The sequence below is a fragment of the Fukomys damarensis genome, unplaced genomic scaffold (assembly GCF_012274545.1).
Source record: "Fukomys damarensis isolate Sample0158 unplaced genomic scaffold, DMR_v1.0_HiC HiC_scaffold_30, whole genome shotgun sequence".
Lineage (NCBI taxonomy): Eukaryota > Metazoa > Chordata > Mammalia > Rodentia > Bathyergidae > Fukomys > Fukomys damarensis.
In genome coordinates this window covers 500786-527729 of record NW_022900942.1, presented here as the reverse complement: position 1 = coordinate 527729, position 26944 = coordinate 500786, and the positions used below count along the sequence as shown (strand labels likewise).

The 26944-nt window shown below is 35.5% G+C and overlaps 1 protein-coding gene and 1 pseudogene across 1 annotated transcript; one reads left to right on the top strand and one right to left on the bottom strand.

Moving 5' to 3' along the window:
• Positions 1-13809: 13809 nt before the first annotated feature.
• On the bottom strand, positions 13810-16303 carry LOC104866667 (olfactory receptor 7G2-like). The gene is made up of 2 exons (XM_033757610.1): positions 16275-16303; positions 13810-14437 (listed from the first exon to the last, which is right to left on the bottom strand). Exons 1-2 carry the CDS (start codon positions 16301-16303, stop codon positions 13810-13812), a joined length of 657 nt encoding a protein of 218 aa, XP_033613501.1.
• A 7105-nt stretch (positions 16304-23408) lies between these two features.
• On the top strand, positions 23409-24348 carry LOC104866666 (annotated as a pseudogene).
• The last annotated feature ends 2596 nt before the right edge of the window (positions 24349-26944 follow it).

Sequence of the window (26944 nt, the reverse complement as noted above, 5' to 3'; positions counted from 1 at the left end):
ACCACTAGCTATAAGCTTTTGGTCAATTTCACTGCGTCTGCAGTCATCTCCCCGAGATGGCTCCTCAAGTAGGAGACCCCAACACAACTTCACTCAAAAATGCTGTCCAGTCAGACATCAACAGCTGTGTTGTCTGCTAGAGAAAAAAATCTTGATGTAGAACCACTAAGTCAGTCATTGTTTCCACTCTTCTAAGGACAGATCATTTGACATGCACGTACAGGTGACTTTCATTCTCTGAGAACCCTCCAGGTAAGGCAAGTCTCTTCATTTATCATTTGAATAAGAATGCAGATATTGGAGTACAATTTCACCTATTTATGTAAATCTCGTGTGTATTCACTTCAAGTGGGGTTGTGAGTTCTCTGGGTAAAGAGGTGGAGAAAGAGTAATTCATTTATTTTTGTATCATTTTCTTAGTTACCATTACATTGATTTCTGCTCGAATCTATATAATGCCCTCTCTTTTTCGAGCTTTGAGTTTTTCTTACTTTTTTGTTCTAGGAGTCCAAGATTCATCATTAGGTTTTTTATTTGAGCTTGGTCTGTTTTCCTAGTGTGGACATTCAGTGCTATGAATTTTCCACATAGAATGCTTTTGTTCTCTCCAATAGATACCTGGATGCTGTATTGGCATTTTCATTGATTTTTAAAACTGTCTAATTTCTTCTTTAATTTTATCTGCTATCAATTGATTGTTCAGATGAGTGTTGTTCAATTTCCATGTATTTTTGAACTTTCTACAGTTTCTTGAGCTATTGATCTCTAGCTTGATTGCTCTATGATCAGATAATGTACAGGGAATAACTTTGATTCCTTTTCATTTATTCAAAACTTTTCTGTGAGCTAGTATGATCTATCTTGGAGAATGACCCATGTGCAGTCAAAAAGAATGCATATTCTGATTTTGTGAAGTGGAGCTCTGTATAGACATCTATTAAATCCATGCGTTCAAATACTTTGTTCAGTTCTCATATTTTGTGGTTGATTTTTTTTTGCCTAGGTGATCTGTGCATTTGAGAAAGTGGGGTATTAAATCCCCCACTACGATTGTATTAGTGATTATTTGGTTTTTCATGTTTCTTAATATTTATTTTATATATTTGGGGGTATTAATAGTTGGTGCACATATATTTATGATGTTCATCTCTTCCTCTTGAATTGTTCCCTTTACAAATATGTAGTGGCCTTCTTTGTCTCTTTTTATCAGTTTTTGTTTGAAATTTCCTCTTTCTGTGAATAAGATTTCTACACCTGCTCTTTTTGGGCTCCCGTAGCATGCAGAATGGTTTTCCATCCTTTCACTTTCAGTCTATGGGCTTCTTTTTGCATGAGCTGTGTTTCTTGTATACAGCATATTGTTGGATTTTGCCTCTCAATCCATTCTGCCAGTCTATTTCTCTTGATTGGTGAGTTGTGGCCATTGACTCTTGGCTATAACTGACATGTACTGACTCATTATTTTCCTGTGTTTGGCTTTTTGTTGATTCTTTACTTTTTCAACGTCTCTTTTTAGTTTCTTGCCTTGCCTATTTGATTTGCACTGTTGGACCTCATAATGTTTACCTTCATTGTCTTTTTCTAGAATATTGTTAAGAATTCCTTATAGTGCTGCTGCTTTGGTATTCATGAAGATTCTTGGGTGTTTTTTGTCATGGAAGTATCTTATTTTCCCGTTCCATGTTGAAAGAGAGTTTTGCAGGATACATCTGTCTAATTTGAAGGTTGTTTTCTTTTAAGACTTGAAATACCTTGCTCCAGGATCTCCTTCACGTGAGGGTTTGTGTTGAAAAGTCTGCTGTGGTTCTGATGGGTTTCCTCTGCATGTGATTTGTTTCTTTTCTTTTACTGCATGTAGTATTTTTTCTTCCATTGGGTTTCTGGGATCTTGATTATTATACATGTAGGTGTAGATTTCTTTTTATTGTGGCTAGTTGGAATCCTATATGCCTCACTGTGTCTAATTATTCCCTTCTCTTTGGGAAGTTTTCTGTCATTAATTCTGTGAACAGCTTTTTTTAAGTCATTTGTATTTTCTCCTACTGCTTCATGGATTCCTAACAGTCTTATGTTATTCTTCTTTGCATCATCTAGGAGTTGTTGGATCAATTTCTTATGATCTCCTACTGTTTTTAAGAGACCTCTCTTTTCACTGTCACTGACTGCAATCCTATCTTCTATATCTGTGATTCTATCTTTGTATTCTTTTGTTCTGTTGCCAACATTTTCAATGGAGTTTTTATTCTTATGGATATCTGTTTGAATCTGTTTTATGGATTCCATTACTTTCCTATATTGGGCATGTATTGTTTCCATTTCTCTCTTATGCTAGGTCTTAATGGCTTCTATCATGGTCCTGAGCTCATCTATTTTTTTTCAGGTTCTTTTTTAGAGTCTTGAATCATGACTTTCATTTTGCTCACCATCTCTATGATTACCTGGGAAATTATTTCTGTTTTGCATTTCTGTAGAGCCTGATTGATCTATTTTGTTACTTCCTGTGCTTTGAGTTCAGGGTGTCCTGGTGGTTCACTATCTGATTTTTCATTCTCATTTTTCCTACTGTTTGAAATTGGTGAACTGGAAGTCTGTCTTTGTGTCTTGCTTAAGTGTTTTCTCATTTTTATTTCAGTTGTTGCGTTGTCCTTTGTTTAATTTTTGGGTTATTACTTAAATCTGCTGATATAGTTGCACTTTAGCTTTTGGGTCTGTAATGACTCATAGACATTCTCCTTTTCATAATATCAGAGAAAACAGCTCATTAAATCAATCATAATCCTTTATCTCAGTTGATACAATCAGGGACACCATATGATCAAGCACAACTTGCAAATTGACCACTTGTATTAGTCATTAGTCTATCACCTTTAAAGCATGTGAATTAAATTAAAATCAAGAAGCAGTCCTAAATATGTTTGTAGTGAATAAACTTTTCAATATACCATACTTACCATTTAACATGGGGGCTTAGACAGATTTAGGATGAGAGTAGTACATAAGTGAAAGAATTGGAGAAGGTTTCAAGTGAAGCCAGAGCACATAGAATGACCACACAATCTTTAGGAAACTGTTAAATTCAAAAGGGATAGACAGAGTAGAAGTATGAGGGCAAGACTATATCCCCTTAACAGTAGTAGGGGCGCACTTTTCCTTGAAACTATTGATCCTTGAGTGAGGTAGAATGACAGAAGAAAAGAACATAAAGAAAATATGATAAAGAAGAAATCTGCGTCAGGGCAGGAGCAGAAAGAGAAAGGGAGATGAGGGGCAATGTGATGGAGCAAGAGACTGAGTTGGAGAAAGAGGACAGCAAAAAAGAAAGAATTTGCAGAGTTGAATGAGGAAAAGAAAGCAAATGAATTAGAAGGGCTGTTTACAGACTATATCTCTGCTGTCATAATATACAACATGTACAGTCATGTGCAGACCAAAGTCCCCTGATCTCAGCTAGCTGATGGCAGAACTCCACAACACAGACTGACCTCGGCCTGCAAAGCTCAGATTGATTTCCCTAACCTCCTGAAGGTTTGAATTCCACACAGTTCTACTTCAGGTTTCCCCTTACCTTTCTTCAAAGATGTTCAAAGTTGGGAGCTCAGAAAAATACCCTTTATGACCAACTCTGCCCCTGAAGAGTTGGTCCATAGACTGCCACAATCAGGTAGTCTGAGAGTTCCGGGGGGGTTGGGGCTTGGGGGGGCTTAGGGGGATGTTTAGGGGCTACCTTCCTGGTGCTGGAGCGATGGTGGCAGGACTGGCAGGGGAGGGTGCAGCTACCCAGTCCTGCAGACTGGGCTCAAGCCAAAAATATTTTGAGGTGTGTGCCATTTTTTGATATCTAGTGGTGCTAGTCCTTCAAGATTTTCTGCCATTTATGTAATGCAAGGGCAAAACTTAAGGAGAATGTACACCTCTGCAGAGATTCAAGTAAATTTATTTTTTCTCATATAGGATTTTTTCTGATATTTCCTAGATTATACATAACATTTGAGAATCATGAATATAATTCATTAAATATTTCATTCATTTTCATTGCTACATGTATCATTATATATTGATGCCAAATTAATATTGGTACTATTGATATATCTTTCTTACCTTTGCTCCCCTTTCTTTGATCAAGTTTCAAATGTAACTTGAACATATATTTTCTTCAGTGACACTATATTACCATTGCTCATACAAGAGATTTTCTGTCTTTCTTTTCTCTTGACTCAACTAACATAATTGATCATTCATTTCTGAAGGGTGAGAAGTGCTACATGCTACTGCTCATGAAAGTCACATACACAGACATGTTCACACACAAACAGGAAAAAATTAAAAAACTCAATTGGGTGCTGATCTTATCTATTACTGTACAGGCTGCGTTTTCTCTACAGTATTAATTTTTCAAATCCTTGAAGTATCTCCATGAGGACTTTGGGGTATAATTGCAGATAAAAAATTGTGCATTTAACACATGTATAGTGTGTGCTGGAGAAGCACACAATGTAAAAGATCACCATGTTGGAGGTAATGAACACATCCAATAAGCAGCTTCCTTTAAAAATGTAAAACATTCATTTGAAGATTTTTACATATTTTAAAAGCAACTGCTGGAGGACAGATTAAAGTCAAAACCTGCAATTCTCATTTTTCAGCAAATGATCATTGGTTACTTAGCTGCTTCTCTTTTCCCCAGTGGAAGAAACAACCATACTCACAAGATACTTTCCTATTAGCATGACTGAGTAGTAGAGTCCTTGTAATTTTTCAATCTCTATCACCACCATCAAGCAATAATTCAATATTATTTTTTTTCTTTTGTAGGATATTCAGAATTTTGTTTTTTCTCAAATTTAGCAATCAGTTTGTTTGATTTTAAATTCTATATTAGTATATATTTTATAAGTAATTAGGCCATGCTTCTATATATTTTATTCCTAAAATGTACCAATAAAATTAAACAAACAAATCCAGAAAATTAGAATTCAAGCCCCCAGATATATAAACTAAAAATAAATGAAAAAAAAAACAGAGCAGAAAGGTGCAAATTTCCTCCGGAAAGATATTTTGCTATCATTATTTATCCAATCCCTGATAGCAGAGGTCTTACAGTTGAATCATCTATTAAAGGGCCCACTTCTTAATCCTGTTAAAATGAAAATAACATTGAAACATGAGCATAGAAGAGGAAAAACATTCAAATGACAGTGTAGAATTTGCCAAAATCAGTCATTAGAACAAGAGGAATTCAATAGAATTCTAATGGAATAGGAAGTGTGGATAATATTAAAGGAGAGACCAGAGATGATGGAGCAGGAAAGGTACAAAAGACCCCTGATGACAGCTACAGCACAGTTCAGTTATGATGGTATTTGAAAAAAACTGAGTGGATGAAAAAATGCATCCTTGTGGTAAAGGTGGGGGGGTGACAGTTATTAGCTAAATTCTGGATATAAATGTTGGTGTAGGTAATAAGCTTTTCTGAATGACACTGGGCATAAATGAAAGACAGAAATTAGACAAGGTGACAAATGTGAGAAATGTTCAGGACCATAAATAATAGAGTTGCACTACAAATAATTGTGACAGAAATGATAGTGTGCATTAGGGCATTTGAGGATTTATAGACATTTTTAAACAGAAATATTATGTTTGAGATGTCTATTAGGCACGATGTTCATTGTGGTATTATTGACAAGAATTAAGGTGTTAAATCGATCTAGATAACCACTAATGATTGAAATAATAAAAATGTGCTAGGTATACACAGTGGTATGTCATTACAGAGGGGAAGTGTGCTTTTGGAAATGCACATTGGGAATTCGGGGGGGGGTTCTATTGGAAAAAACCTTAATGAGTTCTTAGAATGTGAGTGGCCACTAAAGGTAGTTTTGTGAGTGCTATTGCAGAAGAGTGAAGGGAGGCAGAGAAGAGGAGGACCAATGACAAAGCCTGGAGGCCACCACTATGCTTTAAGGGTGAGAAGTGGGTGCAGACATGATAGAGGAGACTGGGACATAGAAGGTGTTGATGTATAGTGAAATGTAAATACTTAAAGGTAAGGGGGGACAGCATTTCCAGAAAAAAGGAAAACAGTCAGTGTTGAGGATGTGTCAGTCAGAGCAGAATTGAGAGTTAATCCATGAACTGAACATTGCAGAGGAGTTTGGCAACCCTTAAGGAGCAACTCACAGATGTGCTAGAGTAAGTGTTTGTGGACTGACCTCAGAAGGGAGACAAGGAATTCGGGAAAGCCAAGTGTGAAGATTCCTTTTGTAAAATTTTGCTGTAAAGGAAAAACAAACATAAAGCTGTAGCTATAATGATATGTGAAGTACAGAAAGTTGGTTTTTTAAATTTATAATTGACATATATCAGTAGCACATATTAAGGAAACTGGTGTGATATTTCCCCATGCACATAGCATACATGGATCAAATCAAGACTCCTGTTATCTTTCCTCTCCTCCACAATCTATCTAATTTATCCTACCCAATCATAACTTTTCTACATTCAGGTAAAGTGTTTCAAATTCCACATATGAGAAAAAATATATATCTTACATATTATGTTTAATGTGAAGTTCTCTGGTTCCATCAACTTTTCTGCTGATGACAGAACTTTGTTCTGTTTTCTTCATTTTTCATTCTTCTTTAGTTTGCATTTCTCAAAAGAACAGTTATGTTGAACATATTTTTGTTGCACTTATTGGCCATTTGTATTGCTTCATCAGAGGAGTGTTAATTCATTTCATATGCCTATTTTGTGATTGGTTCTTTGTATTTGGAAGTGCCTATTTTTTTTAGTTCTTTATATGTTGTAGATATCAATTTTCTTTCAGAGTAATAGATGGAAAACATTTTCCCATTCTTTAAATTATCTTTTCACAAAGTCCATATTCCCATGAACAGATGAATATATAAAAACAGGGTGGTTTTTAACTAAAATGGAGTCCTAGTCTGCTGTAAAGAAGGATAGACTTCAGGTATTTTTAGGAAAGTGAATGCACCATGATGTGATAATTTCAAGTAAAATTAGTCAGACACTCAAATTTAAGTATCACATTATTTCTCTTCTATGAGAAACTCAAGTATAAATATGGAACAAAATAAAGGATAGATATTAGGAAGTAAGAACTTTTTCAATTGTAACAAGAACAAGAGAGAGGAGAGGGTAAAATTAGGAAGGAAAGAAAAAGGGGTTTTTAAAGTAATTAGAAGCAAAATGAAAATAGAATTTTGCAAAAGGAGAGGGGAAGAAGGTTTGGAAGTAAGTAAAACAAGAAAGGAATCAAACAAGAAGAATTAAGATGTGTTATGCACATGTAGAAATTCCCCATGATAAATGTGATCCACATGGACTGTAAAAATTAGACTAATTTAGGAAAAAAAGTCATGGTATTTACAGACAAGGGAGTGCTACTGTGCCATAAACAAAAATAAAACTGAATTACCTGTAGGAAAATAGGTGCAATTTAAGATTATATATTAAGAAAAGCAAATAAGACCCTCAAATATTGCATAATTTATATAAAAATCACAGTATAAATAAAGATCAAAAGAAATGATAGAAACAGAGAGATAGACTTTCTCAAATGGGAAGGAGCTCAAGAGATGGAGGAATGGAGACAGGGTGACAGAATGGAATTTGACAAGGAATTAAGATGTGTTGCTTGAAGGTACAAATGCTTTACAGAAATTTAAACACACAATAAACATGTACTAAAATTTTCAAAAGACACATAAGAAAATATTTTCATAATAGGGGAAATATTAGTGGTCTATTATGTATAAAAATTATCTCAACTTCCTATCATGAATATAAAGTAATAAAAAGTATTTTCCATCCATTAGATTTTTATAGTATCTGAGTATGTTCGGAGTAATATGGGCACCAGATACATTTAGAGAAAGTAAATTCATTCAATCACATAAATGCTGAAATTACCAAAGGGGGAAACTTATAGCACAAGTGCCAATCGTTCCACTCTAATGAGATACTGTCTTATTTTTCTTTGGGATGACATATAAGAGAACATTGAAACAATATTACTAAAGTGAGGACTAGCTATGACAATTTTAATCAAAATTTGAAAGGCCTTTCCTGTCTCCATGCAATATAAAGAGAGAGTATTGAAGATAAATACATCTTGCCAATGCCAAAGAGATGATTTAATTTCTGAAGTATGACAGAGATATTCAGCTAGACATAAAGCACACATTTCTGAAATTTAAATTTTAACAAATACATGAACTCAATAAAGTATGCCATGGCTATCAATAGATTCACATCATATGACTAGGACACACAGATGGGGCAAAATATATAATCCTGGCAATCAAATAGTAAATGTCATTTTATCTCCATGATGATATCAGCTCATCCTTTTCTAACTTCTCCTCATCTGCCTTCACTTTAAGTAAACATAAGATTACATTTGGGGTCCACTCAGATAATCCAGGATAAACCAATCTTCTCTAGAGGTTCTTTCCTAAAGAAATAGAATACATTTGTCCATTTATCATTTAAGTCAATATTTTCAAGTTAGTGCTGTTATGTGGACATATCATTTGGAGGAAAATCATCCAACTCATCTTAGAGCTGTCCTTGGCTGGCCCAATGTAAGTTCCATTTTCCTCTGACCAAAAGAAGGGCACTCAGGTTTCTGTCTCTAGGAATCATCTCTGGGTATGGTAACTGCTTCTGCTGCAGCCACCTGGAGACATAAGGAGAACTGGTCCTACAGGTACAGGGATCCACCTCCTGGAGGACTCAATGAAACTCTGCTCATGGTTCCAGCACATTACTCACATCTGAGATCTTTGTAAGGAAAGACAACTCTATAGTTTAAGTATATAACAATTCCAGTTTATTTTTGTTCTTTCACTCATGAAATTAAAATATATCATAATCATCTCAACCACAGGGATCATCTGGTTATGCTAAACCTTTGGAGGTAAAACTGAGTATGTGGAACATGAATATTGCATCAAGGAAAAGAAATGGATAATGTACATTCCCAGCTATTTGCCTCCAAGTATGTGAGGCTGATTCTTTCACTAGAGAAGCTCATACACTCTTAAACCCTCATCAGATCTGCATGCAACTATTAATGTCTTAATAAATCTTTCCTTTACCTTCCTCTGTATAATTGTAATATCAAAACATTTTATCACACTGTGTTGTGAATTATTCCTGACAGCATTTATGAGAGTCTAACACTCTGTATTTTATTTCTGTCTAGTTGGGTTCCCTGTAATGAAGCACTAAGGGAAAAATTATATTCATGGGATCAGACACTATGGAAGAGAAGAGGTGCATAATAAAGATAAGAAGCAGAGATAAATGGACCTTTGACCTTCTCCTAATGTCATTGATTGACCTACCAAGGAATCACGAAAAACCCGAAACTTCAGTGTAGTCCAAGTTGTGACATGTGGACGACATCTCTTAAACTCTGCATTAATTAATATTGTGTTGTGACCTCTGGAAGAGTACATGACCTTGAGTAAGGCATCTGCTTCCAGCTGGGCAAGTCCCAGACAGGGTAGCAGCAAATGGCTGTCTGACAGATGCTTTCTCAACAGTCGGGGTCATAATTCCATTCTCCCTCACGGAACACCCAGGTGACCTATAAGTGACCAGCAAACTCATTCTACTTAATACAGACATTCTGCATTTAATGACCAAATTCTGTTTCTATGACTAGTTCATTTAATACAGAATTGTATACAGCATGCATTTACAAGATTCATAATTAAGAAATAATCAAAGGAAATTCTAACTTGGTGACTCTGCTTTTATATGCAGTACTATAGTGTATAACTGAACATAAAACTACAATACTGCTGTACTATGTAGTACAATAAGTCAAAAATACAGGACCATAAAAAATTACAGCACCATATAAACAAGGTGTATTATTGTCCAAAAAAGATATTTAGACTCTATAATCAAGATGTGCAAAACCGTACAAAAGAAGATGTACCATAAGTTGGAACAGTCATTAAACAGACAGGTAATTAAATAAGAGAAGTCTGATTTCTCCTTTATGAAGGAATTCTTTTTTTTTTTTTCTGGTACCAGGGATTGAACTCGAGTCCTTGCGTTTGCAAGGCAGGCCACTGAACCACTGAGCTAAATTCCCAGAAGGATGAAGGAGTTCTTATTGAATGTAAGGATTTTATTTTTCTTTTTAATCTTGTTTTATTTTTTTCAATAAGTTTATTTGTACATTTTAGGTATGTGACACCGTTACATTCATCATTAGTTTTAATCTTTGGCAAGTTGAAACCCAGCTTTCCCATTGCATTTATTGAAGAGCTTATATTCCTCCAGCGAATATAAGAATTTGTATCAGTATGAACATTGTTATATTTTTAGTGTCTGGAATATACACAGATGAACTTTTTTTTTCTTTTTTTTCACTCAGTTATTTTGTAATGAGTAAATGAACAAATATGCAAATAACTTCTGGAGCAACAACTCTTTCCATCACTGCTGAAGGTACAACATCTCCTTACCTTCCATATCTACATCTCCTGTTGATTGCTCTTCCACACATGGATGAATGCAAATCTCAGTCACCAGCTGGTGCTATTAAAAATATAGTAGGCTGAGTAGGCTGAAAAAGAAGCGCTTATTTCTCAAAGTTTTAGATGTTGCCAAGCCCAAGATTTAGATTCCAGAGACTGAGACCCAGTGATGACCATCTTTTTGGTGTGCACATGCCAAGCCACTTTCTTCTATTTTTCCAAGACAGAGAGAGGAGACTTTGGCATTTCTTTCTTTCCTTGTTAAAATTCCCTTAGTGACTCCCACCTGCAAATACCATCATATTTTGGGAAAATAATAAACTATCAGAAAAACAGTTAAGCTGTTATAAAAGATAATTTCGTGACTGTGAATTTTGAAAGATGTGGGCATTTTTTATTAAAGTGATCTTAATTTCATCTAGTTGCTGTGCTTCAATTATTAAGACATGTGGCAGAACAGCAAGAATAGAAACAAAAATCATAATGCTCAGAAGGCCAGAGAGTCACCATTTTTAATACATGAATGTTTATTTTAACTGCTGAAAGGGCTTTACAGTGAGGGAATGGACTGGCTTTATTTAAAATGCAAATAATTAAAAATGAATTTCAATTTTCATATCAAAGGCAAATAAGTTTCAGCATCAATCACAAAACGGAAGACTAAAGCTCTTTTATAAACCCAGTATCTCCTTCAATCTCATAACATTAAACACAAAATATGACAAGAAATATAGACAAATCAAGCCATGTCATAACTAACCAGGTAGGGGTATCTATTGATTATTATAAAGCACATTAAAATGAGACATGTTCCTAAGCAATGTTAGCAATATATACAAAATACAAAGGATTTCTATTCCATTACATACCTAACTAATATGAACATTTTTTTGCAATATTTTGATTGAATCAAGAAATTGTGTACTGAGTTAAATTCTCAGCTCTTTTTTATGTTTTATTGTGAGACAGGTTCCCCCCATGTTGGTATTTTTCCCAGATTAGGCTAGAATTTGTGAACCTCCTTCCTGAGCCTCCAAGAGTGCTGGAATCACAGCGTGACTTCAATTCATTTTTTAGGAATAGACAAGAAGTTCACTTCAAAGAACATATGATGGTTCATTTTTCCTCCAATTGGCAACAGAAGAAAATCAATGGCCCATAATATGTAAAAAGACTCCACTATCTTATAATAACAAAAAATTAAGTTAATGAAATGCTATCTTAAACCCATTGTTAGAACAATGGAGAATGTCTGGGGATGGTATGGAAAACTAGGAATACCTAACAAAAGTGTAAATTGGAAAACCCAATTACAAAATGTCTTTGAACTGTTGCAAATTTAATATTGCACTGTTATAGCCAACAGATTTACCCCAGTAATTAAATTATGTTTCATTTCCTTCAGGAAATGTGGTAGAGGATATTCAAACAAAATTTATTTATTTGCAGTAACAGAAAAATAACTTTTACATGATAGGCCTTGGTTCTCATTTTTTCCTCCTGTCCCTATAAAGGTACAAGATCCCAATAGTGAATGTAACTGTACTGTATACCTAAAATGTACCAATAAAATCAATGAGAAAAAAAATAAAAGCAATTAACACAATTTCACCACTATCAGAAATATTCTTCATTTTTAACGTCATATATAATATAAATATATGGATCTTTAAAATAAATCAATAACTTCTAAGCACATTCTCAGAGTTTATTCTGAACACAATATTACAAGTAACAAAAAGATATGGAATTCATCCACTTATTTTGAACTTTAACAAGGTTAAACAGAAGCAAATTTATATAATAAATTGCACAGGAGAATGTAGAAGCTTGATAACAATGCACTATGGTTCTATAAAAATGATACTTTACATGGAAAAAATAAGCAAATACTGGTGATCCAATACTGGAAGTGTTGAGCCAATTCCTATCATGTACTGATTACAATGCTTCCTTCTTTACAATTTTCTCTTTCTGTTTGTCTTATAAGAAAATATTTAGGGCCTACTCAGAGAATGGAAGTAGACTATTTATCTAAAAATCCCCCTTTTCAAATGCTTACCATTCTCCAATTTATCAAATAAGATAATTATAACTCTTTAGGACAGGATCAGAACATGCATTGAGAGCCAATAGGTAAGGTAATCTGAGATACAGTCTGGCTGACCCAAGGAAAGTTTCTCATCAACACACTCAAGTAAGGACTCACGGTTTTATGTCTGTGGTGCCTTGTCAGACTGTGACATCTAATACACACACTTGCTGCAATAGTTGGTGAACCAGATGGGAACAAGTGCAAGGACGAGGCCTTTTCAGGCAGGACTGAATGCACCCTACACTCTGCTAGCACATTCCCTGCCACTTAGGCCTTTGTCATGACAGATAAGTATCTTATTGTCTGAGTTTATTAATGTTAGCATATCTTTTCTTCTTAGCCCTGAAGTTGTCATCATTGATGACAACTATCTCAAAAGACTAATGTTATCCTATAATGCCAGTTTTATATATAATCAAACTGAATATGCTTAATAGAATTTTAAACTACAATGATATAGTATTCCATGATCAGGACTCATTCTTTACTTCACAAGGCATAAAAGTTCATTTGTTTTGCTCACAGTAGGATTATGGGTAGGATGTAATTCTAAAGACTCCAGACAAAATGATGCAGAGTGCCTTTTTAAATGATCACTTCATCGAAATATTGTGGCCTATAACCACTGGCTTCTTTGATTTGTCTTAGTAAGAGTTCACACACACACACACACACACACACACACACACACACACGCACAGTAGTAATTGTCATAACCAGCATCATCGCCCAGGCTTTCCCCCATGAGGTCTAAGAAACAATTTATACTTAGAACTCTGATTATGTTTAAAATATCAGAGACCTTGACAAAGGCAAAATCAGGATTTAATCCAAGATAAAATGCAGGGAGCCATTACATTACTTAGTAAATTTAGGTAGGGACACTCTGACTCATCCAGAACCTTTTAATTTTAACCTACCCTATACAAGTACAGAGCAAATAACATATTACCGAAAAGAGGCTATCCTAGCAATAAGTTTCCACAAAGCGACCCTCATGTCCCTGTTCCTCAGGCTATAGATAAGGGGGTTCACCATTTGAGGGAACACAGAATACATCACCAAAGCCAGTACAACCTTTTGCATTGAGTCTGTTACTGCAGAACTAACGTACACCCCAAAACCTGTCCCATATAACAGGGTAACAACTGAGAGATGAGAACCACAGGTAGAAAAAGCCTTATACTTTCCTTATGGTGAGGGCATTCTCAATATAGATGACACAATGTGAATATAAGACAAAATGATTCCAAATGCAGGAACATCACCCAATATACAAACCGCAATATATATGACATTGTTATCTACTAAAAGTGTCAGAACAAGGGAGCCTGATAACTTGGGCAAATTCACAGAAAAGTGGGGGATTCTCAGCTCTATGCAGATGGACAGCCTCAACATCATCAGAATGTATGGCAGTCCATCCGTGATGCTAATGAACAAGAAGAGAGTCAGTGAAACACACATGCAGATGTTCAGGATGACTGCATATCTAAGGGGATGGCAGATGGCCACATAGCGGTCATAGGCCATTGCTGGAAGGAGACAAGTCTCCAAACCACTAAAAACCAAGACTAAACAGATCTGAGCAAGGTAGCCTCTTTGGTTGATGCTGTGATCCTGTGTTTGGATGCTCACCAGCATCTTTGGAACTGTTCTAGTGCTTAAACAGATGTTATTAAGGGACAGACTGTAGAGGAAGAAGTACATGGGGGTGTGGAGGTGAGAGTCAGAGCTGACAGCCAGGATGACGAGTAGGTTTCCAGGATAGTGACCAGGTACATGGATAGCAACAGGCTGAATATTAGGGTCTGCAGTTCTAGATTATCCGTCAGTCCCAGGAGAAAAAATTCTGAAATAGCTATTTTGTTTTTAGCTTCCATTATTTAATGGTCTATTTTAGACGTGATGAAAAAACAGTACATTATAAAAAATCCAATGGCTGTAAATCAAAGGACTGCATCAGGAAAAACCACCCCATGGACACCTGGCAGTTTAGAGTTTTGCCTCTGAAACACTGCTGATTTAATTGTTCAAGCAGTGTTACTCTAGCATCAGTTTATGATATCACTAAGAATGAATCCACTCATACAATGGAAATCAATACGGAGATACCTCAAAGAGCTAGGGCTAGATGTTCCATTTGACCCAGTCATAGCTCTGCTGAGTATCTCCAAAAGAATTAAAAGAATCATATCACAGTGACATATGCACACATGTTTATAGCAGCACAGTTTGTATTAGCTAAAACTTGAAAACAGCCCATTTACCCATCAGTTGGAAACTGGATAAAAAAAGATGTGGTTTTTCTATAAAATGGAATAAAACTCAGCCATAAAGAATGAGAAATTAGAGTCATTCATAGGAAAATAGATACATTTTGAGGATATACTCCTAAATGAAGTAAAGAAGTCACACATGTGTAAATACTGAATAGATTCTCTCGTGTGAAAAACTATAATAGTACTCAAGATACTAATGGGATAATTAACAATGTGAAATAGGAATAAAAGGGCTAAAGGTGTAGGGAAAGTTGGAAGGTAGGGGACGGGGAATAAGGGAAAAATGTGAGAAAATGAAAAATTGGAATTGAAGTGTTTGTAAATGGGGAGGGGAGTAGGGGATGAAGGGACAGTAGGGACAAGGGGAAAAATGAGACCCAAACCTGTCATGTAAAGGTACAAAATCCCAGTAATGAATGTAACCATACTGTATACAAAGAATGTACCAACAAACTCAATAAAAAACTAAAAAATAAAATCCCCTACTTGGAACCACCAAAGAAGTAGGTAAATAAACAAATGAAAATGGCTAATTCTTTTCAAAGTCATTGAGCTTGAGAAGGGGCAGCTTTCTGTTCTGAAGTAGTTGGGACTTGTTCTTGGGAAGAGAATGAGACCATCAGAATACAGGTGGGTGAGCATTGGTGCAAACAGAAGAGGAGGGATGAAAAGTACAGTGGACGTTAATTTTTTGAAAAAAAATTGTTGAAACGTACATAGCCATTAATTGACCTCAAAATATTATCCCATGTTTTAAATGCACTTATTGTTCTTGCCACATTTTAAAAAGAAGTTTGGAGAGAGTGCATCTATGTCTTTATTTATGCTGTCAAGGCTGAATGTATGTTCTGTGGTGATCACACTTTCCTAGGCATTTTGACTTTGAGGGGAAGCAAAATGTTTCTACTGTCAGATCTGGTGATTAAGGTACATGAAGAATGAAGACAATATTTCTATAAGATTATTTTCCTCTTGAATGACACTGGTATAAATAATCTCTGTATTAATTTATCACACCTCATAAATGCATTCAGAAAGGAGGATCTTCAGAACTGCCTCACAAAGTGTCAAGAATGGTGAGATAAATAGGTTTGAAGTGGGCGAAATTCTTAGAGGGAAATGGTAGCAATGCAACTTTTAGTAGAATTAAATTTTGTAATTGACAGTAATTTTTGTCACATCTTGAACATGAAATGTGTCAAGGTAGAGGCATCTGACAGCAGGTTTGTGGAGGGCTTTCTTCTCATTAACTTGTGTATACCCTCACCTTCTTTTTCTCCAAATTATATACAGCAACTACCCTCATTTCTGAAGGGAGGACAAAGGATTTCATATTCTATTTTGCTCCAAGACCAATGATGTTGAACAACTTACCTGAATATTGAAGATAGATTATGTGACATCAGCAAAAACTAATAGAATAACTAAGCCAGTGTGGCACTGGTCAAGCAGGATCATCCCAGGAAGGAGGCTATGTATGCTTGTGCAATGGAGCAGGGAAACTCTGAGGTTTTTTGCTGGCTGACTTGCAAGGTCTTTTTATCCTTGCAGCACACAATATCCAAAAATTGGATCTGGACACAATGTCCAGAAATTTTACTCTTCTGATCCTAGGATGACATATCCTTAAGGACTAAGATTCTCTGAGATCAGAATGGGTGATTTCCTGACTCTAGGGGCCAGTAAATTTTCCCCATTACTTCTGCTTAAGTCTGTTTCAGAGACTTTCCATGCAAAATACACCTCACTTCTCTAGGAAATTTTAGTGTTGCTTTTTAGTTAAAAATTAAGGGTTTCAATCTATTTTATGATATCTGAAAGCTACATTCCTTTTTTGATGTGAAAGTTTGTGGGTATAAATAATTACAATATTCGCTAAATATTTGAAAATTATAGCATACTGAGTTCTCTTCATATATCATGGATGTTAAATCTTAATTTTTATTCTTTCAATTTGTACCACATATTTTAACCTACTTTTTGTGATTACTGCCAATAACAAAAAATATATAATGAAGTCCCTCTTAGAACTTGATAAAAATCCATTTAAATTTTCTCAGAACACTTTACTCCATATATGAAGACTGGGAATTGGATGTTTCTTTGTTTCTATTTCATGTTTCAGTTTAATTACAAAATGCCCCCCTCCAAGAAAAAAAAACACCGTATTCTCAGATCTCTCCATATACTCAGCACATATGGTCAGATTTCAACCATTGTTTCATGAGATAGAATCCTGTTTTCCCTTTACGATCTTTTTGACATCTTTTGTAGTTAAGGACTTCAACATTTGCATACATTTATCAAATTAAAATATGCTTGCCATTTGCACCCTTTCTGTTGCACAAGATGCATTACTTGAAATTCATGACAATATGGCCTTGTCTTTTCTTTCTTCGCCATCCTAATCTAATGCATTTTTTAAAAAAAAATAATAATAAGGGCCAGAGGTTTAGCTATGTGGCACATCACATGCCTCTCATATGCAAGGTCCTGAGTTTGATGCCTGGTACAATAAAAGAAAAAAAGAGAAAAATAATAGATGAAGAGTACAAACAATCACTAGCCTTGTAAAACAAATTTAAGTATTCCATGTAGTGCAGACAAAGTTAATATCAACAATAAGATCAATTTTTCCTGGATGCAAACAAGTAATTCTACCATAACAGCTGAGTGAATAGAATCCCAGTTGAGCCTGTTTTTCTATGAAAGCAAGACAATACTTCTTTCTAAACAAGGAGGGCTCAGTGATCTCTGAAGAGATAGAGTAGTTTCCAAGGGCAGCAATACAGTATTTTTGTTTGAGAGATATCTGTGAACTCAAGATGTGGACATGTCATAGACCGGGGTGGTGAATCACATGAAGCAGACTGCAGAAGGCTGATGCTATCACTTAAGCTCTAAAAGCTTTGCCTTTGCTACTATAGATCCATGGATGTGGATTGCAAGCAATCATATGTTTCAGAAGATGCTACAAGGAATAATGTAACCAAGGTCCCCTGGCTTAGTGGATACATTTGTGCCACTCTCCGCATCATGAAACCTCAGAAACCATCCGGCTCAATTTAAGACCTGAGCTATGACTGGAGCCAAACAGGGATACCTCTGCATCTGACAGATGAAAACTGAACTCAGAGTTCTTCACTATATGTTATTGCATGCTATCATTTATACATTATTCTGTAATATTTTTAATTGCATTGGCTTTCAGAAAATGAGGGAGAAGATGAATTGAGTGATTGAGGATGGAGTTCTACTTTATGGAGTTTTGTCATGTGAGGTAAAGAGAACAGGCCTGCAATCTAAGCAGAAAAATCTGTCTGTAGAATCTTTAAAGCATTTCAACAGAAATTTATATCGCTTATATATAAGGATGTCTGATGGTGCTGTTGACCTCATAGTACCCTTTGATGTGAGCACTGAGAAGGAGCAGATTTGAAAATCTAAAGGTTCAACAGGATTTCATCACTTAGTTGCAGGATCAAAATGGGAACCACAATCAAAATGAGAGGAGACTCCTGTACACTTATGAGGATTGTTATGATGAAGCTTTTTCAAAAGTGGATGATGATTAAATCTGCCTATTAAAGTGATATGTTTCACATTTTTCCCAAGCAGAGAAAAGAAAGGAAGAATACATGTGAGGATATGTAAGTTGAGAACAATAACACCATTTTCACTGTGCCCTAAGACAAATCTTAGAAGGAAAAATAAATAAACTTCAAATACAGCTGTGCACAAACTTGCTCAACTGTATGCGTAAAATTAGGAAATATTTCAAGGTCAATGAGCATACTCTGCTGCCTACCTCAGGAGCTAGCATAATTGAAGAAGATCAATAACTAATCAATACAAATGTCTAAGCAGGGCAATCCTTGGTTGTGTATGAAATTCTTGGTCTGTGAGATTACTGGGACAACTGCTTGAGAAAATGAAGGATTAATTTTCAAAACTTATTGTTTCCAATATGGTATTGGCTGATCCCTCATCATCACCTGCCACAATCACATCCTCTGTCCTCCTCTTTCTGCACACGTCCATCAAGAAGGCTATTGACAAGCCGTGTCCCCCTTCCTCTGCACAGGACTTGAGATTTTCCCCCCAAAGCTTCTTTGGAATCACACCCATATTTATTTACAATATCAGAAATGTGCACAGTGCATTTAAACTCAAAAGTAAAGTATATCTAGAGATAGGTATAGATAGATCGCAATAAATCATGAGACTAAAATTTCCCTCATACATTAAGACCTCTTGAATGTGGACCATAAGAGAAAACAATGAAAAAGAAAACCATAGTAAAATTAAAAACTTGTGTTCACATATTAAATGTCATAAAATGCATAAAAAGAGACAGTATTAAATAATAAATTGGTAATCCAGGCTTTATAGTTCAGTCCTGTAAACTCAACATTCTGAGAGGCTGATTCAGGAGACCTATGAGTAGGAGAAAAGCCTGGGCAATTTAGCAACCGAGGAAACCACTTTTGAAAATTAAAAAAAGAGAGAGAGAGAAAGAAATGTAGGCCTGGTCTTGTAATTCAGTTCAAATGCCCTTGATTTAATACCAATATCCTGAAAAAATGAGATACAACAAATTTATCTGCATAATACAAATGCAAAGAGTTGCTATTCCAAATACATAATTATCATTTACAAATAAAATATAAACATTTGGATAAAAAACTAGATGAACACATATTTCTCCACAGAGGAAATTAAAAGACCCCACTGAGGTATGTATTTATTTAAGTGAGGTATGACAAGGATATATATTTATTAGAAAAGTTCAATCTGATATGTGTTTGAGATATATGAAGCAGAGGTGAACAGAAGCAATCAAAATAAATAAATGCACTACACCTGACTCAGAGGTCAGGAAGCAACAACCCTGTGATCCTCTGTGCCTACAATGTCTTTACGGACATGCACGCCTGGGTCAGAAATAGCAGTAACATTTCTGTTCTAATGAGGAGCACTGGATATTATATCCCCCTGTGGGATATAGATACCATAGAAGTCAGCCAGGGAAACACTCAAACGCCCTGCCCAGTCAGTAACAGCTACTGGTCCATCCAGATATGGTCCTTCTTGTTAAAGAACCCATTGGCTCAGTAGAAGCTTCTGTCCTTTCTGAGACCAGATCATCTGTCTTCCACATCCAGGTAAGATGCTGAACATCATTCACAGTGAAGCAGCCATGCAACCCAAAGTTCCTTTATCACGATTTGATCATGACTGTTTCTCAGGGGCAGCTGTGGGGACTGTATATGTACAAGATGATGAGAAACAGGTCCCCATCAGCCTGATTTCATTTACATTTTTACCAAGATTCATCCAGCTCTTGTTCTGCAGAACACCTGCTGTCTCTTCAAAGCCAGGAGATGATTTTGTCTTTGGGAAGAAATCTAAATGTGTGGCTCTTCCAGAAAGATGACTCTCATAAAATATTATGCCATTTACTCATTTTTTGGTGTTTATGGGGATAATTTACTTCAGTGTCTAGGCTTTCTGGAGGTATAATAACAATGCATACATAATGGGCTAATTAATAAATAAAATTCATGATCATGGTATCTCCCCTGCCAGGTAAGTATAATGTGAAATAAGAAGTAAAGGGCTAAAGGTGTAGGGAAAGTGGGAAGGGTAGGGGGAAGGTAATAAGGGAGAGGAAAAAATATGAGAAACTGAAAAAATGGAAATAAAGTGTTTGAAAATGGGGAGGGGAGGAGGGGGTGAAGGGAGGGCGGGGACAAGGGGAAAAAATGAGAATCAAGACCTATTATGTAAAGGTACAGGATCCCAATAATGAATATAACTGTATTTTATACCTAGATTGTACCAATAAACTCAATAAAAAGGAAAAAAATAAAATTCAATTTCTCATAGTTTTCGAGGTTAGAGATTGATGGATTGATGCTTGGTTTCCTCCAGAGGTCTCTATTTGTAGTTGGTCTCATTTCAGTATCATCTCATGACTTCTTCTCATTGTCTGTTTTCTAATTTCTTTGTAAGGGCCTCTGAATACAATAATACGCCTCAATCTACAGACTACTATTTAAGTGAGTTACCTTGTGAAATAACCTTCTAAAAATGCAGTTACAGTATGAAATATTGGGGTGCTTATATTTCACCAAGTAAATTTTGCAATTATTGAATTCAGCATATAAATATTAGTTTCACTCTTATATGTATTTTGGTTTATTCATCCAGGACTATATAGAAAGTTTTTCCTAGTCTCTGGGAAAAATGGGCTTTGAAATTTCTGAAAAGAAGTCTCACCAGTAGTTGCCCAGTCCCTATACCCTGCTCTGATATATGGCTTCCCCTTAAAGTAATCACATTAATGGGTAGAAGTAGCCATACCTGAAAAATCAAGGAGATAATCAGGCCTATAATAAGAAAGAAACCTTTAAAGTCATTAAAGGTTATCATGAGACACTTTGGATCATTTACAAATGTTAGTTATGCCCTACTCTAAAGCATTAGCAGAGCTTTTTCAAGATGTCAACATCAGCGGTCAGACCATCATATCTCATTTTTTCAAACATGGACAGTGTGGTTTGTGTCCATGATGTCTCACTTCAGGAATGTGGGGGCAGCTTAGATGAGCTTGTGTTCTACATTTTCTAGAAGGTTGAGGTTCGGCTTTAGGTTGTTTATTTGAGTTTTCTCTATTTTCCTAGTGTGGGCAGTCACTGCTACGAATTTCCCTCACAGAACTCCTTTCACTCTTTCCCATAGATTCCCCTATGTTGTATTTTCATTATCATTTAATTGTAGAAACTGTCTAATTTCTTCAGTAATTTCCTCTTTAAACTATTGGTTGTTCAGGACAGTGTTATTCAATTTCCATGTATTTGTGAAGTTTTTTATGCTATTGCTCTCCAATTTATTTGCACTATGGTCTAACAATATACAGGGTAACTTCAATTCCTTTGCATTTATTTAAACATGTTCTGTGATCTAGTATGTGGTCTATTTTGAAAAATTACTCATGTGAAGCTGAAAAGAATGTTTATTCTGACTTTGTGGGGTGCAATATTGGTAGACATCTATCAAGTCCATTTGTTCACAAGTTTGGTTAATTTTTAGTGTTTTGTTGTTGATTTTCTGTATAAATGATCTGTCTATTTGTGACTATTGGGTATCAAGGTCCACCACTATTATTGTATTAGTGCTTATTTGGTTTAGCCTGTTCATTAATATTTATTTCATATAGTTGGGTGTACTAGTATTTGGTGCATATATATTTGTAATTGTTATTTCTCTGTCATAAATTATTTCCTTTACAAGGATGTGGTGGTCCTTTTTGTCTCTTAATTAGGTTTGGTTTGAAATCTACTTTGTCTGCAAATAATATAGCTACCTCTTTTTTTCTGGGTTACTGTCACATTGAGAACTCTTTTCCATCCTTTTTACTTTCAGTCTATGAATTTATTTTTGAATTAAGTGTGTTTCATGTATAGAGCATATTGTTGGATTTTGCTTCTTAATCCATTTGATTAGTCTATTTCTTTTGATTGGTAAATTGAGGCCATTAACTTTGAGGGTTATAACTAATGTGTATTGACTCATCATTTTCATAATATTTTCCAATTTCTGAACTTTTATTTTTTATTTTCACCCTTTTTCCATGAATTTATTTTCCTTCTCTGATTGTTGTACTTTGCTGAGCCTCATGGAGTTGTGACCCTTATTGCTTTTCTCTAGGATATTGTTTAGAATTGTTTAAAATGGTTTGGTATTCATGAACATTCTTGGGTGCTTTTTGTCTTTTATTGTATCTTATTTTCCCATCAATTTTGAAAGCTATGTCAATCTAGGTTGGACTTTGTATTCTTTTAGGGCTTCAAATAATTCATTACAGGCTCTCCTTTACTTTAGGGTCTGTGTTGAATTTCTGCTGTGATTCTGATGGTCTTTCCTTTGTAGGAAATTTTTTTCTTTTCTCTAAGTACATGTAGCGCTCTGTTCTTCTGTTGTGTTTATGGGATCTTGGCTATTATAAACCTAAGTGCAGATTTTCTTTGATCATAGCTTGTTGGAGCCCTATATGCCTCACTTATCTGTATGTCATATTATTTTTCTCTGCTCATTTTTCTTTATTGATGAGGGCATGGAATATGTCTGAAGCAGTCTTCTTTTCTGTAACTGTGTCAATTTTTGTCATTAAAGTGTGAGGAAAAGTTGGGGTTAAATCAATACAACAGAAGTTGGAGTAGATTGGAGACAAGACATGAGCATGGAGAATATCAGCAATGAAGCTGATATAATTGAAAAATATTTCTTTCTTAAAGCAATGATTGTTAAAATTTAGATGTATTCTATATATTATGAATCATAAAACATAATTTACTGATTCTTATCTCCAGGCTTTTCAAAAGTGACTTGTACACAAAAAAAATTATGAATACTATATTTCGAGAAGAGGCTTCTGCTCTTTGTATGTAATCCATTTTTTCACGTAATTTTCACCTTATCTCTTCCATTAGATCCACGGAGAATATGCAACCACCAAACCAAACTGCTTTCTCAGAATTCCTTCTGCTGGGACTGTCAGATGATCCAGAGCTGTAGCCCCTCATCTTTGGTGTGTTCCTGTCCATTTACCTGGTCACCATCCTGGGAAACCTGCTCATTATCCTGGCTGTGAGCACTGACTCCCATCTTCACACCCCCATGTACTTTTTCCTCTCCAGCCTGTCCTTCACTGACATCTGCATAAGCACCACCACCATCCCAAAGATGCTGGTTAACATCCAAACACAGACTAAGAGTATCTCTTACAAAGCCTGCTTTACACAGGTTAGTTTTGTCTTAATTTTTGTATGCCTGGAAAAGTTTCTCCTTGCAGTGATGGACTATGACTGCTATGTGGCCATTTGTTATCCACTGAGGTACACAGTCATTATGAGTCCCCACCTCTGTGTCCTGCTAGTTTTTATCTCTTTATTGCTTAGCATTGGTAATGCCCAGATTCACAGTCTGATGGTGCTGCAGCTGTCCTTCTGCACAGACGAGGAAATTTCTCACTTCTTCTGTGAACTTGCTCAGGTCATCAAGCTTGCCTGTTCTGATGCTCTCATTGATAACATCCTCATTTATGTTTTATTTTGCATAGTTGGTGCTATTACTCTTGGAGGAATTATTTTCTCATATCCACATAGTGTCCTCTGTTTTAGGAGTACCATCACAGGGAGTAAAATATAAAGCCTTTTCCACCTGTGGGTCTCACCTGTCTGTTGTGTCCTTGTTCTATGGGACAGGATTTGGGGTGTACTTCAGTGCTGCAGGTACTGATTTAATCAGGAAGACTGCAGTGGCTTCAGTGATGTATTCTGTGGTCCCTCAAATGCTAAACCTCTTTATCTAAAGGCTATGGAACAGAGAAATGAAGGAATCCCTGAAAAAACTCATTGGTAGAATACTCTCTTTTCTGTGTTGATTCATTGGCTTTGGACCTACGGGATTAAAGGAATTCACAATGACTGAATTCTTCATGAAAGAAAATTCCTGGCTATGCTACTGCCACATTCCAAAATGATGAGATTACATATTTTATTTTGTGTTTGTTGCCTGATATTTTTCCCCTAGATCTTTGATGATGAACAAATAATTTTATGTACAAGCTTTCATACAATCAACTGTGTCATTTTATAATTTTTGTGTTATGGCATGTGTTTGAAATAAATTCAGATGAGGTTCTAAAGGGTGATATAAAATGCCATCTTGTCTTATACTGATATAAAAAGATACACTATAGCATCATTCTATTTAAGAAATGTATGCTAAAAGAGTTAGCATGAAGCTAAATATCTTGACATTTCACTAAAGATTGAATTCATTTAAGAAAAGATTCAATTTAAGCACTAATGTGTTATATCATCTTCAATTATTACTTGTAGCTGATGTTTCATTACATCAATTGAGATCACTGAAAGCCAGCACATTACTATTGGCAATGACGTTGTAATTTCTCATTATTCTGTAAGAAAAATCAAGAGTCACCAATTTGTCCCATTATCCCCTCATGTTAAGTAAAATATTATCTGGGACAAATTTTGTGAATTTGGAGAAGGTAGTTGTGAAATTACAAAATATTATCCCATATATCTTTATTTATTGCAGAATTAACTAAAGATGTGAAATAAAATCTGCTGAACTAAATTCTCAGAATGAATATTAAAGTTCAGGAAACATTCTGTGATATTTTATATACCTACATGTAAAGCCTAAGCTTTCACATCAAATACTAGAATCAGGCTTCAGAAGCATCATTGTGTTTATCTGTATAATAAGCCAGGAATTAAGATAGAGAAGAGTGGTGCCTGAACATTTGTGTGTGGTATATGAAATGTATAGAAGCACAAACCATTGGGATGAATTGGGTGAGTAACTTGGCTTCACAGTCAAGGGATTTGGCCATCTTGAATTTTATCTTTCTAGAGAGTTAATCTTTAAACATTTTTAATGTGCTCTGATCTTGATGAGAAAATAGTGTTTGGTTAATGAGGATCTTTGGATATTGAGTCTCCAGGGACCCAGGAAGTGCAAATATGCTGTATGTGACCACCTCCCTCTTTACTCCTCTCAGGCTGGGAAGCCACACCTGAGGATCCCCTCAGAGTTTATCTCTTTGGCCAAAGGCATGGTGCCTGGCTCCCCAGAGCCCTTTCTGAGAACGCACCTTCTGCATAGCCAAAAATCAGGGGAGTTGATAAGCTTCCTTCCACACTTTTGCCAGTCAGGTAATCCAAAGCCCTTGGGGTACTTTTTAGAAACATGGCAGGAATTTATTACAATTTTGTCTGAGTAAAAGTCATGAGCAAGAAACATGTAGAAGATGATCACTATCGAGTTGCCCCTATGGTTCTTGTCTGTCCTCACTGCTATATATTATGTTGCATCTTTGTAAAATTACTCAATGCAGGTCTCATTCTTCAGGATTTCTCCTTTATTTATTTATCATTAGCAACATTTTACTGCTTCAGTATAAATTATCCTTATACAAGATGAGTATGATTACACTCTCAAGCATTTTTCTGCACCTTCATTGTGATGGAGGGGAGGCATAAAAGTTTTGGTTGCTTTCACCTTATCTTTCTGTAACCTGTGCACCGATGCTCAAGTTGAAGAGCTTTGGTGTCATCTCTCTTATGGTAAGTAGGCTCTTAGAAAAAGAAGTGTAGAGCCAAGACATGCTAAGCAGGTACATACTCAATGGCTTGTTCTATTCTGTTAAATCAGAGAATATTTAAAATTGTAACTTCAAAATAAATATTGTAATAATAATTTTAAATAATTATGAAATGCTTTTTCAAAATTAACAAATTGGCCGCGGATTTAGCTCAGTGGTGCCACTGCCTGCTTCACAAGCACAAGGACCTGAGTTTGATCCCTGATTAAAAAAACAAAACAAAACTTCAATGATAACAAATGGTGATATTCTGCTGTATCAACTTTTTGTCTTTTTCAACTATGCCGAATAGACCCACTGGTATTACTTGGGTATTTCCTTTCTCAAAGTAAATTCCACTTAGGAATATTTTCATATTTTATGTATTTCTCCACAAAGAATATAGTCATTATATGTCACCAACAGAAACTAACATCATAAATTAATAATAATACTACTACTAATAAAAAGTAATGTGGGAAGAAGATCTAGAGATAGAGGAAAAGAAAACAGTGGAGAGGTGAGAGGGAATAAAAACATTCAAGATATATTAATGTACCTCCTCCCTTAGATGATCATAGACATCATGTACATCATGCAGTATTGATGAAAAAAACTAACCAACAACAAAAATTTTATGTAAGAAAGTAGCAAAATTACAATGCAGTATAATGTTCTCAAAATACAGATGTTAACAGTTTAGAGATGAAATTTCTGCTTGAGGAATAATAAGAAAAACCAACAACCAAAATAATACTAAGTCATTGAGTACATGGATCCCTTATTGGATTTTTCAGTTTTCTACTGAAATGCTCTGTTTTTCTTTCATCTTGCTACGTTTTTGTTCCATACATACTGTCCCTTC

Excerpts from the sequence above, each read along its gene's own strand:
- LOC104866667 (XM_033757610.1), bottom strand. The coding sequence starts at position 16,303 with ATGTCACATAATCTATCTTCAATATTCAG. Across the intron at positions 14,438-16,274 it reads AATCTATCTTCAATATTCAG|AACTGCAGACCCTAATATTC; the intron begins GTAAGTTGTTCA and ends CGGATAATCTAG.